The 14,530-nt window shown below is 36.4% G+C and overlaps 1 protein-coding gene across 5 annotated transcripts in view; it reads left to right on the forward strand.

Moving 5' to 3' along the window:
• Positions 1–3,111: 3,111 nt before the first annotated feature.
• Positions 3,112–14,530, forward strand: part of LOC129272785 (dynactin subunit 1-like) — a 48,592-nt gene continuing 37,173 nt past the window's right edge. For 3 of the 5 annotated variants that reach the window (XM_064107600.1, XM_064107602.1, XM_064107603.1), the window contains exons 1-3: positions 3,117–3,202; positions 11,393–11,505; positions 12,891–13,008. In XM_064107600.1, the coding sequence (XP_063963670.1) occupies positions 11,408–11,505; positions 12,891–13,008 (216 nt within the window). In that variant the 5' untranslated portion in view covers positions 3,117–3,202; positions 11,393–11,407. Of the gene's footprint in view, positions 3,203–11,392; positions 11,506–12,890; positions 13,009–14,530 lie in introns of all 5 variants that reach the window. The other 2 variants (XM_064107604.1, XM_064107601.1) reach the window with 2 other exon arrangements.

A 14,530-nucleotide genomic window follows, 5' to 3' on the forward strand; every position in this document is an offset into this window, starting at 1 on the left:
GTGTGGGGTGGTCGGATGTACGTGTTTAAAGCACTGATCTCTCAGTGGTTTAAAGGGGCAGCGGCAACAGTGTAGATAGACATGATGGGGGTGTAGCCAGATACAATGGCAGTGACAATGGTAATGATTTTAAACAAAACTATCAAGGACATTGAAGAAAAAAAATTAACTAAACAGAAAATATATAGGCCTATATAAAATACAGAAACTATACATGAAACCAAATGGATAAGGAAAGGACATTGATTCAAATTACATCAACATTTTTCTAATGTCTTGCGCTTGACGTTCTTTTGGTAATAATCTTGGACATGGTAAATTAAGGTCAGTTACAAAAACATACATGAATGATAGATATAAGATACAATGAAAAAAGGGAATGTGAGAAAAGAGTTAATTCGAATGTTTCATTGAGAGAAAATTTACACCAGAGCTTTGTTCCAAGATTAATGATAATTATTGGCATGTACCTAATAAACATGATATGATTCATGTTGATACTATCGATGAATTGTGCATTGGTAACTTACTAGAAGGGAGCGCATTAGATCATAGCTCTATCTTGCACCAAAGGGTGTCAAATCTAGCCCCTTTTCCAGCAGATGGCGTCTTCGAAGACTTTTGCCAAAAGGGGTGATTTTTGTTGTTGTTTGTTTTAAAGCAGAAATTCGCCGGTGGACGCGGATTGGTAGCACTGGGGGGTTTGTTTCCATTCGTCTAATGACAATTTGTCCATTTGCCAACTCGTCTACTAATCATTATTTTGGTCTACCTTCAGTTCGTTCACCCACCACATGGTCTACTTTCATTTAGTCTGCGGCCATTCCGTCTCATAACCAGTTGGTCCAATGGTCATTTAGTTTCATATACCATTTGGTCTAATTGTACTAAGTGTTAAATTGTGCAAAATGAGTGAATATTAGACCAACTGGTTATGAGACGAAATTGTCATATAGACGAAATGGTGATTAGACGAAGTGATGATTGGACCAAATGGTTGTTAGACGAAATGTTGATGGACGGAATGGCATTAGACTAAATATAAGCAGACCATGTGGTGAGTGCCTGAGTGGACGAGTTGGCAGTATACGAATTGGCAATTTACCGCACTGGGTATCAGAGGTACATATTCAGTGACACCCCCCCTCCGCGGCTTACAATAAAACACTCTGATTTTCCTTATACATTCCACCCGTAAACATGGTAAAGAAGATATAGATATGTCACATTATAAAATGAAAACATAGTACTCATCATAATTGGAACTCTACTGATGAGAAAAACTTGATTACAAATTAAAGCGGATAATCTGCCTAATTAATTAATGTATATCATGCATAAATTTCTTTCAAGCCTCTATAAATAACGTGTACTTTAGAATTTATATTTTTAATCACAAGTTTGTCACATACGCATACTTTTTTTCTCCAGGCCGTAAAAAATTATGCTGAGAACATAAGCGAGGGTGCAGACCCGGGGGTGCAGAGTAGCCGAGATCGTATATCACAAGGGAGTTGTTGCTGTTTTCATTGTACACTAATATTGAACTAGAAGGATGTATACTTTGGAGGGATATTGTAGAAATTGCCAGTATCAGATATTGTCAATGAAAAGTGATCTCCCATGAGCACGGGGCGTATGCATGCAGGGGCCGCGGAACGGTTTTGAAAGTGGGGGGGGGGGGGCTGACCATGCAAAAAATTGCAATCATATGGTAATTTTTACGTTTTTGTACACGGTTTTGGAAAAAAGTGGGGGGCTGAAGCCCCCCAGCCCCCCCCCCCCCCCGCTTCCGCGGCCCCTGGCATGAACCGTTATAATTGGGGGTTATACACTAAATAGGTAAAACTTTTAATTTTAAAATGAAATCTTGATAAACCATCAGGTCACATTTGCCACACCCCCGTGCAATTTCAGTTGTGTTTCACAATGTTTTAGAAAACTTGTATAATTATTTATTACGAAATCTAAAATGTACATACCCCGTTAGGGACGGGGGGGGGGTCTAGCAGCATATATACACCTTCCCAATTGAATTATGAATTTTAATGGATATTGAGTTATTGCAGAAAGCTAGTTATTTTGTTTGTGTATATAGTTTTCTATTGTTGTTGTAACACATTACATAGTATTTATATTCTAAAGTCAATGGAAGCTAAATATCTTTGTATGCCTACATTTATGGACTGACGAAATAATCTTGAATTTTGAATTGAACCTTAAATCGTCAAAAATTACGATCCTAACCTGAAATCTGTAATTATTTATGAGTGATTATGATACAGAGGCCTACCAAACTCAGAGATAAAGTATTATACCAATCTAAAAAAATGAATAAAAACTAAATCGGATCGCTTTTACCAATAAATTAATTAGACAAATAAGAATGAGAAATTGAGATGAGGAGAGAGTGAGAGAGGGGGAGCCGGGGAGAGAGTGAGAGAGGGAGGGGGGGGGGGGGGAGAGAAGGGGGGGGGGGGATCCGACAAGTTTCCATTCTATGTGCAGTACAATTAAAATAGTGGCCTGCAGGAGGCAGGCTTAATTTTGAACCATAGAGATTAATATTGCGCATCTCTATGATTTGAATCCACTTCCAGTGTGGATCAACTCCCTGATACTGTAAGGGAGGCTACACCAATCCCCAAATTTAAAGAACTTCTTGCAAAGATCCAAATACATTAAGTACACATCCAACTTCATGCACTGTAGCCAAAAATGTACGGGATAGCCAAACCAGGCGTTTGTACATCAACCATCCAGATCCAGATTACAACTTCACTTAATAGGGCCGGGGCTACTGCCATTACAAAGTACCAATGCATACAGGTATTAGCTTAGGTAAAAATTAGAGGCACATAGTTTTCACCCTATCATAAAAATTAAATACTGGAGGCATTACGCTGGAGATATCATGTCAACCCGAGGGAAGTGGAACTGCCAAAAAGTGAACACTATGCTCATTTATCAAAAAAATATAAAAAAGAGAGAAAGGGGGGGGGGGGGTATTACTATAAGCTACAATTATTACTGAGGACTGGGCCAGTGGGGCACCACCGGGCACCACGACTCGGTGACAACAAGTAAGTGCGAGCACGAAGTGTTGACGCCCTCTACGGTACGTTAATGACATTGTCTCGATATCTGACGAACAGGGAGGGAGTAGGAAATTTTCGGAAAAGTGGATTTTGGTCGTGACTAGGTAACTTTTTGTTCCCATATTTCTTATTTAATAAGCAGAAACTATGGTGTCATTATTATATTGGTATATAGCAAGTCTACCCAAGACTTAAAAGTCTGAATATCGGCTTTGAGAGAAGGCGTTGCCCTATCCTTACTCCCAATAATAAGCTGTGGTCCCACATGCTTGATATTGTGTAATGTTTTGACGGACAAAGTCTGTAATGTTTACTGTATTGTTCATGTTTTCAACACATGTTCATGTTTTCAACACATGTTCATGTTCAACACAGTCATTGTTCATGTTTTCAACACATTTGAATCTAACATAATAAAAGACAAGCAACAAGCATGACAAGTCAGTGTTAATTATGAAATGGGCAAAGTTTATTTTAATAGGGAGTCTTTAAATCGGGATTGTACCGTTTCGCTATTTTATTTGCATATTCATTTTCAGAATGAGATCTTGATCTTTATTTAAGACAAGTTAATGTAACACCTACATTAGACAGCTGGCAGCTGTTTCAAGGAGTTTTTTAACATTTTAATTTTTTTTTATTTCTCGTACACAGACGGCTCGCTATCGTGCAGCCACCATTAGGGGGTTAATAATGCAAAATCCCCCCGACGGGCTCATTGATTTTTGTCTTTATTTCATATGAATATATAAAAAGAACTACCATAATAAAAATTATTATTCCGTTTTGGCCTGAAATGCTCCAAAACGGGGAAATAAAAACTTAAAAGGGGAAAAAACAGTGACTTACTTCGTCTGTCGCGCAACTTCACTAATATCCGAACTTAATACATAAACATATGGCCATTTAACCCAGAGAGCTCCCGCCCGCTACGTGGGCGGGAGCCCAGAAGCTTACCGTGTATTTGACCATATTCACCGGACTAGGGTGATTTATGGTCTAAATATTTCTCCAAATGAATTGTGAAAACAGAAAGTATACAATTACCACGATTATATGGATGAAGGTCTAACGAGTGGCAGTTTCCTGACATCTGGGAACAGACTGGAACCTCAAAAAAACGAAAAGTTCTCTCCTTCTACCCCCGTTTCGATCGGCCATTTTTGTTAAAAATCGTAACAAAATGGCCGATCGAGACTGGGGTAGAGGAGAGAACTTTTCGTTTTTTTGAGGTTCCAGTCTGTTCCCAGATGTCAGGAAACTGCCACTCGTTAGACCTTCATCCATATAATCGTGGTAATTGTATACTTTCTGTTTTCACAATTCATTTGGAGAAATATTTAGACCATAAATCACCCTAGTCCGGTGAATATGGTCAAATACACGGTAAGCTTCTGGGCTCCCGCCCGCTGCGCGGGCAGGAGCTCTCTGGGTTAATGGCCATTGAGTCCCTGTACAGATCGAGCTAGAACTTTGGTCTCTGTATTTGGTGAGTGGAGCCAACGGATTTCAGCGGAACAGAGACAAAAGCTTTTGGTCTACACCTACATTAGTGTCTACAGTTACAGACTTAAGCCTTTGTTTAGGAATAGATCTCTCGACTTGTGAATATGATATTCATGATCTTGAGCTGCGATCCCTGCGCATGTGCAATTTGCGTTTGAGATGTTTTTGTTTTGGAATCGGCAGTGATAATACATGTGATAATGTGAGGAAATTGTTAGTCACTCCTAGTACCAATGAGGTCCTAACATTAATATGTATGGACCTCATAGGCGACAATACCACAAAAACCGGTTTGTGTTTCCTGCACCCAAGTATTTAGTGATATTACTCACTAAGTACGAGTTGTATGCTGGTCTGTTCCTTTTCGTTTTATGATTGAGTGAAAATTTAAATATAGCCCATGTTATCCTAGTTTAAATGTAATAAAATAAAGGAAACTTACATTTTGAGTCCTATTTCCAGCTTTTCTTGGCAGTCGGTCCGGTCACCGTGGAGTGCAATTGAAGTGGTACAAAGCTGATTTTCAGGTCACGTGATACGCGTACTCGTTTACCTGATTGGTCGGTTATCATTTTCGTGAGACGTCAATAATTGTAAAATTTGATATAAAAATGTATATAGAATAAAATATTTTATACATCTCTACAATTAAAAGATACTCTGTGATATCGATCTCATACTTGACTTAAAAGACAATATTTAACAAAATATGTAAAAAAAATAAAAAAATAAAACAGAAAAAACGCCTAGAACACAGTACAAAAAACCCTAACAAGAATGTGCAGCTGTCTACCGTGACAAGGCTTGTCCCAAGAGTTTGGACAAAACTTGGAGCGCCAGTCTGAAAACGAGTATCGTCCATGTTTACAGGGACTGTATATGTAATGATTTCTCTACACGAGAAGTGTAGAGAAAGTGCTGACATGTTGGCTGATGTCAATCGAGTGCATAGTCACTGTAAATATCAGGTTTCATAACAAAATTGTAGGAAGACGGCAAGTACATGAAAAATACTTGTAAATGGTGAACTACAAGGCGTATAAAAAAAACCGGGACAGTTTTGAAAAGTCTATAAAAAATTTGTTTCAAATTATTATATCTATATTTTGATGTTAATAGATGCTCTGAGATCTTATCTTTGAAATGCCATTTTAAAAGATAAATTTTGTTCATGCTTGAGCAAACACGGGTCGTTTTTGTCGGGGGCTCAAAAAGAGGCTTGCGCCAAAATGGCAGAAATGATAAATTTGATGATTAGACTTTTGGCTAATCAGCAGACTTCCTCTTGATCTTTTCATTATCTTTGCCATAATTTTTGTCTCACCTGCATAGCAGAGTGAGACTATAGGCGCCGCTTTTCCGACGGCGACGGCGGCGGCGACGGCGGCGTCAACACCAAATCTTAACCTGAGGTTAAGTTTTTGAAATGACAGCATAACTTAGAAAGTATATGGACCTAGTTCATGAAACTTGGCCATAAGGTTAATCAAGTATTACTGAACATCCTGCCTGAGTTTCATGTCACATGACCAAGGTCAAAGGTCATTTAGGGTCAATGAACTTAGACCATGTTGGGGGAATCAACATCAAAATCTTAACCTAAGGTTAAGTTTTTGAAATGTCATCATAACTTAGAAAATATATGGACCTAGTTCATGAAACTTATACATAAGGTTAATCTAGTATCACTGAACATCCTGCATGAGTTTCACATCACATGACCAAGGTCAAAGGTCATTTAGGGTCAATGAACTTTGGCCGAATTGGGGGTATCTGTTGAATTACCATCATAACTTTGAAAGTTTATGGATCTGATTCATGAAACTTGGACATAATAGTAATCAAGTATTACTGAACATCCTGTGCAAGTTTCAGGTCACATGATCAAGGTCAAAGGTCATTTAGGGTCAATGAACTTTGGCCAAATTGGGGTATTTGTTGAATTACAGCCATAAATTTGAAAGTGTGTTGGTCTAGTTCATAAAACTTGGACATAATAGTAATCAAGTATCACTGAACATCCTGTGCGAGTTTCAGGTCACATGATCAAGGTCAAAGGTCATGTAAGGTCAAAGAACTTTGGCCACGTTGGGGGTATTTGTTGAATTGCCATCATATCTCTATAAGTGTATTGGTCTAGTTCATAAAACGTGGAAATAAGAGTAACCAAGTATCACTGAACATCTTGTGCGAGTTATAGTAGTTTTCAAAATCAGCACTGCTGCTATATTGAATCGCGTGATGCAGGTGAGACGGCCAGAGGCATTCCACTTGTTGAATTATGCTGTCAAATTTCATTTACAAATTTATTGATTTACCTGAATAATATTGTTTTTCATTTAAACTTCTTTTACCTTTGAATTTTCCTTCATAAGTAAGAAAAGAAGAATTTTTGTCAACCCAAGTAATAAGATTTGCATTATTAATTGGTAGAATTTGTAATTATTCAAATCCTTTTATCATGTGAAACAAATTATGTTATGGTACCTTTAAAATTATAATGTGAAACAAATTATGTTATGGTACCTATAAAAGACATGAATCCTATTTTCAAGGGGTTATTGAATCCTTCACCAAGTTTAATTATGTGCTTGACAGGACAAACAGGAAAGGATTCATTTCTTTCAATGGCAATGGTTTATTGAGTCAAGTTTTAAGGAGCAAGATATGGCAGATCAGGTAAAATGTATTAAAAAGTTGTGAAGCGAGCAAGCAAAAATTTCCACTTTTTAAATTAAAATATCAAATTTTGTGATTTTGACATAATATTCAGAAAATGATATCATATTTCACTTTCTATGATTCTGTTATTTTCCTTTCCACTTTTTTTTTGGGTCATTATTTTTTATTTGGGGGGGGGGGGGAGTACCCCTAGCCCCCACCGATCAGTATGCCACTGTTCAAAGGCACCATAACCTTTGTAGCACACAATGAAAGGATTTGAAAAAAAAAGCGCTCTCCCATACTTTGGTTAAAAAAATAAATGTTCTTGCCTAAAGAAGGAATATTCAAAGCTAAAAGAGAACATATTAAAAAGGAACAACAACAGAATTATTCGAGCAAATAAGTAGATTTGGAAATGAATTTTGACCGCATAATTCGAAAATTATGGCAAAGATAATGAAAAGGTTAAGAGGAAGTCTGCTGATTAGCAAGAAGTCCGACCATCATATTTATCATTTTATGCCATTTTGGCGCAAGCCTCCTTTTTAACCCCAGACAAAAACATTCCATGTTCGCTCAAGCATGAACGAAACAAAATTATTTTAATGGCATTTGGAGGATAAGACTCCAGAGCATGTATTGACACCAAAATATAGAGATCATAATTTGAAAAAAAAAACTTTTCAAATATATCCCGTTTTTTTTTATACGCACTGTAGAGGGAATAGAGGCCACAGCTTATATTTTAAGCACTCTCAATTCCTGTAATTGCTTCTGCAGGGGAAGTGAAAAAACAAACAAACTGTGCTCATAAACAATGACAATCTCAATTATTAAACATGGGATTTGTCTTTGTTTATAAAGATATCCTTGTTTTCTGGGACAATCCTCAAACAGGAATGTACCAATGATCCAGATTTACATCTACAACGATTTGGTGAATATTACATGTAGCTTTAATTTAAAAGACTTTCTCATGAAATAATTGTTTACTGCAAAGTTTTTGAAAAAGAAGGAAGATTGTTTCAGCTTTAAGATTGAGCAGGGGATAGTATGGGTAAAGTTCATGGTGTGCACTTCATCTTGAAGATACATGTAATAGGCCTACTTTTTTTTAAGTTGAGAAAAAGGACCTGAAACCATAAATAGGTTCACTATCAATTATTCTATAACTTGTTCTTGGATTATCCATCGCCATAAAATTTGTTTCATTCATGTTATGAGGTGAAATGTGAAATTTTAGCAGCCTCATGGATTTTTTTTTTCATACGGTCAAACAGTTTAAAAAGATGGCAAAAAGGTTATTAGCAGTTGCTTGATTGGTGTTCAAATGTTTTAGTCCTTGCCCTAGTGGGAAAGATATTTCACAATTTAAAAAAATCAGAATGGTCAAAACTCAAAACTTTTTAGATCAAGCTCTCCACTGAAGGGTAACAATATGAAAAGTGTCAAGAGAGATATTAGATGTCATACAGATACGTATGATTGATATTACTAGGTTTTGCAAATCTCACATGATCCCTGTGATCATTGAAAAGGGAATGTTTTGTCATTACTGGTAGGAAAACTCATGTAAAATTATTTCACTCAAAGCTGTTTGTTACAAAGCATTGTCTTATTTACGTGTGTTTTTTAGGAGGTTTTTTATTTTTGTGTTTGTGATAAGTTGCCATTGGAGATTGTTGAATGTTGATACATTCCTTTACAAAACTCCTAAGTGTTTCTTCTTCATCCGTTGAGTACAGTCCTTTTTGTACATGTAGAGTGTAGTCGTACTTGAATGAGACCGCTATCACAAAAATACATGACATTTGATGCAGTTGAACAAAACTAAAAACTATTTGTTCGGAGGAACTGCAGAACGATTTTGAAGGGGGGGTTGAGTAAAAAAGGATTTAGGGGTCAACATGCATTCATGTAAAAATCATAACGTTCATGTAAATGTTCACTAAAAGAAGTGGGAGGGGGAGCTGAAATCCACCACTATCCTCCCTCGCGGTTCCACAACCCCTGCTTTGGATATAAAATACTTCTCATTAATGAAATTTCATTGCACGTGGTAAGAGTAAAGGTACATATGACAAAGAAATTAAATTCACAGGCGTGTGTGTGAATACCAGGTTCTAATCCAAGGTACCAGTGCATATTATGAATAGACCAAGACACCGTTCTCACTACCTTCCTAAAACTAGTTTACTGGAAACTAGTTTAACGTGTAGTGAGAACGGTTGAAGTGATCTTGGAAGCAATCACGATGTAGTTTTCAAGATCGCTTTGTCTCGTTAACCTGGTTTTAGCGTAAGTGAGGACAGTCAGAACTGTTCTTCGGGAAGCGATTTTTGCACATTTTGAGCGCGCTACTCCACACACTGTGTGTAGATTGCCTGTGCTGCGGTTTCAATTTTTGCTCGAAACGTGTCACCCCATCGAGAGCGTTCCCGTAGCAACAAGATCGCTTTACATGAAGTGGTTTTGAAAACTACTTTCAGGTGATCAAATGGGAACGCTAGCAAAGCGGTCTTCCAAACTTGTTTCCTGAACCATTTTCCAGTAAACTAGTTTTAGAAAGCGTAGTGAGAACAGGTCCAGGGGATCACTTCATGGAAAGTCTTTGTCAGTGATTTTCAATGACTGTATTAAGGTATCTGCTTTCAGCCAATTAGATACACAATGATGCCCAGGAGCATAAAACAGTTAAAATCACTCATTGTTTCATGAAATACTCATCAGTATACTTATTCATTGCCTGACACCTAGTAACAAGGTATTTCACTACCCTGTGTTCAAGGAATGAACCACACCTGTACAATACTTACTGCTACAATATGTCTGCAAAGATTAAGGTTGACTTAAATGACATTTGTTTAGAAGGTATGCATGAAATTTGAATAGGATTTATTCCAGTAAATGGCCTTTTGAGGTTCTGGTAATCTAAGTCTTATTCAGAGAGGAGCCTGTGAAATTTTTGTACAATTCAAGCATCAATTCGAACATTGTGCACTTCTACACTACATGTAGGTTGTGCATATATCTACTGTCATTGTCAGCAGTTGACTTGTGCACGTACAGGTTCAAGTTTACGAGTGCAGTTTGTGAAAAATCGTGTTTGAATATGGCGACCCAGGAAAATGATCAGGGTGATGTATTTCCAGATTCTTCTCTCCAGTCTGCTATGAAGTTCTCATTGGTAAATGATTATTTAAAGATGACAATATAGGGAAACTGCAACTGTTTGTAATTAGTTGGCCTTATGGTGAAGCGCTTTTATTCAGTCACATGCACTGGTTCCCTTGTTTGCTCCTCCATTCACTTTTTGTCTCACCTGAACAAAGTTCGGCAGAGACCTAGTGATTAGCCAGCTAAGCTGGAAAATAATGGAATATGCAAAATTTGATATTAATCATTATCAATATCCTTAGATTAGGGATGATGAATGTGTGATGCCGGTGGGCGATGGCACACTTACATACACATGTATTTGCTTATCAATTTGTTATGAACGATTAAATTGTTTTGTGAAAATGCTTTATCCTAAGTTACATTTCAGGATCATAAAAAGCAAATGGCTTGTTGGAAACGATCTTCATAAATATATACAAATTTAAAACAAGAACTGGATTAAATGAAGATGCATTGAAATGGAAATATGATTACAAGATACAAAATATTTAAACAAAATGAGGAAATATAGAAGACTGGAAAATGCGTTTTATAGATCATTACATTTGATGAAAAAATAGTGCCTATTGTCTTTTGAATGCTGTCCTAAAAGGAGTCTAACGTTAGAAGGTTACTCCATAGAACTGAGCCTTAATGATATTGAATTTCATCTGTCATGCATATGGATGGAGTTTTATTTATTTTTATTTAACTCGACTACATTCGTGTGTACAAACATTCAAATGAGAGTTTCTTGCAAAATAATCATTAATTAGAATGGCACATTTGGAGTCATTGAGATCCACCTTTATACCTTTACATTGCAATTTTGTATTTTTTACCTTTTTTAATATACTTAAACTTATATTTGTTTAAATGTCCTGATTAACTTCTGACTGGAAAATGCAACTTTTTCACATTTATAATTTGTTGAATTACAAGAAAATTCATTGTTTTATTTGCAGAAAGAAAGACAGAGTATGGCTGAGAAGCCAGTCAAGATTGGTACCCGGGTAGAGATCATCGGGAAAGGATGGTTAGGAAAGGTAGCATTTGTTGGAACAACAACCTTTGCAGCGTAAGTGTTGTATTTTTTATTCTATCTATATTTTTGTGGGGGGGGGGGATTGTCCTCCAAGGGGTAGGGGTCAAGAAATCAATTGTGCAGTGATGTTATTTTCTTAAATGTAAATTCACACAGCATCCTATTACTATTATCAGTGCATGCAATAAGCCAGTTCATAGTTCCATTCTGCTCATGATCAGAAGATTCTGCGCATGATCAGAGAAAGGTCATTTGTACTAAAGTGGCATGGTGGTTTAAAATTTAATGAGATAAGCACCAACTTTGGTGTCTTGATTATTCATATATTCTTTTCAATTGTGTTTTTCATTTGCATCCACAAAGAACAAAAATGCGTCCACGACTGGTAATTCACTGCAGTTTGCCAAGTACGTGTACATTGTACAACATGCTATAATATGCATTCAAAGTAGAAATGCAACAAATACCTTCATGGAGTCTTCAATGGTGTGTTATTCTAGTCACCTGGTATAATTCAATTTCTTCATCCTGCTATGTGAGGCATGCATATGTTATATCCTGCTTTGAAATCTGCCTATCACAATGAAATAAATGAAAGGTCATTTGACCAAAATTGTCCCTGATGTAACTACGAACTGGTCTATTATAAATGCACAAATATCCAATGAGGATATTGCAAAGTACAGTAATTTGTATTACATAGGAGCTTAATCCCAAGGTATAGCACAATTGAAATTATTACAAGAAGCAGCCTTACATTCAATTACATTGTACTGCAAGTAGCATTTTATCTATGTTTAAAGTGTTTGATTATTCTGTTGACCTACATACAATGTACATGTGTAGCGATAAATAGCAAACAAAAAATGTAATTCATTGCTTTTTAATCAATTTCAATGCAATGACCTTGATGCTCACTCCCTTTATTCAGTTTGATATACATTGTAGATAAAATAAGTCTTTCTGTACATACATGTGTGTTACAGAAGGTGTTTTTTTGACATTTAGTCTATACAAATCTTCATTATAATCTTAAAACAAACAAAAAAGACAGAAAATAAACAGCAATTATGGAAGTATAGATAGAAGGGACAAGGAAAACACCTGAAAAAAAACAGGGCTTGTAAGGTTAGGGTTCCCTTTGTGCCAGTTACATCTATGAACTAAGAACAAAACAAAAAAATGGATTTAATTCAATTTATTTTATTTCATTTTCAACAGAATAAAGTAATGTGGTTGAAATAATTACAATGAACTTATACAGACAAAATAAATTGAGGCATGTACAGTATATGGTATTTATCTAGAAGTAAAAGTAAAACAGAGTATTATATGTAAGCAAAATATCATAAACATTATAAGATAAAATTCTGAGAATGATATTAATTCTCATTCATTCTATGAAATATTCAACACAGTGGTAAATGGATTGGTGTTGTATTGGATGAACCAAAGGGGAAGAACAATGGAACCGTCCAGGGCAAGAAGTACTTCTCCTGCCCTGATAATCATGGGATTCTCATCCGACAATCACAGGTAGGTGAACGGCATGTATCACAAAGGTTTGCTATGGCTTAGTCAAATGATTCCTTTAATAATAATAATAAAATAATATAGGATTTGTAAAGTGCACGTATCCACCTTGCTACATGTAGGTGCTCAAGGCGCTCCTATATTACCCTGGCTAAGCTACAATGTAGTCTACCGATTCTGGTGCGCACAGCTTTGAGGAATTACTTCCTACCCATTTGCCTCACCTGGGTTGAGTGCAACATCATGTGGATAAATTTCTTGCTTCTTTAATGAATTTGGATGGTGTTTAATGTTATTGGTCATTTTGCATGTTTCATGGAAGGATCACATTAAAATATAGGCCTACTGATCTGTAAAATGGCCCGAGAAAGGCATGGCATCTAAAATTGTTAGCACAAAAACTAATTCTATGGAAACCCATACAAGCAAGAAGAGGTATGGGTAGAAGGAGGGCAGCATACATTGATGGTTCTATTAGGGACACTTGGCTTGACAATTCATCTTACTATGAATTAATAAAAAATGCAATGAATAGATAGGACAGCTTGGAGACATTTCGTCCATAACTTATAGGCTAGTCTTATGTCACTCAAACTCGTAGTAGTAGTAGTAGTAGTAATGGAAGTTAACATTAATATTTTACCAGGCTATTTAATTTCCTTCATCAAGAATTTCATTGTGCTGCATTGCATCCAGGCTCAGTGAGTGGGTATCTGGTAGGATTAATTCCTTGAATGCATCCTGTGCTGGGAATGACTGCACGTTCTAAACCCAAGGAAGTAATGATATTATAATAACAAGTTGTGCCTCAGAATGGTACTGTACAGATATTTTTTGTCTAGCGGTTAAATTAGAATATTTTGCTTCTCTGAGGGAGTCACATTTTCCCAAAATATTTTGCCCTTATCCACACTTTGAGGGAAAATATTGTCCCCATGGGAAAATATAAGGGGGGGGTTAAGAAACCTTATCTGTCATAATAGAAAATACATAGCTAGTGCAAACATCAAACTACTTGATTATGCTGCTTATAAGCAGTGAGTGACATTACCCTTTTCCACACTTTGAGGGAAAATATTGTCCCCATGGGAAAAAATAAGGGGGGGGGGGGGTTAAGAAACTTTATCTGTCATAATAGAAAAAATAGTGAATATGATGTAATTATATTCACTGTGGTTAGGTCAAAATCTACAACATAAATGCAATCCTTGCAGCTCTTGTCATGTGATCGCTTATCACAGATTTGAACCTACATGTACTTGTGTATAATCTGTGTGATATTGTAATATTTCAAGATAGAGTGATAGACGACATCTGCTGAATGCTGATTGCCGGCGCAATGCATTAGTGTGATCAGCCGTCACATATACTTTACAAGCCAATATTTTAGTGTACAGATAAAAATGATTTTAGATTACTTCGACATATTAGCTTACTATTTTCAAATTTTGAATCATGCTTCTATGTACTTCAACAAATATATACATTAAACATTGCTGATTAGAAATTTTAGCAGTTACATGGT

The sequence above is a fragment of the Lytechinus pictus genome, chromosome 12 (genome assembly GCF_037042905.1).
Source record: "Lytechinus pictus isolate F3 Inbred chromosome 12, Lp3.0, whole genome shotgun sequence".
Lineage (NCBI taxonomy): Eukaryota > Metazoa > Echinodermata > Echinoidea > Temnopleuroida > Toxopneustidae > Lytechinus > Lytechinus pictus.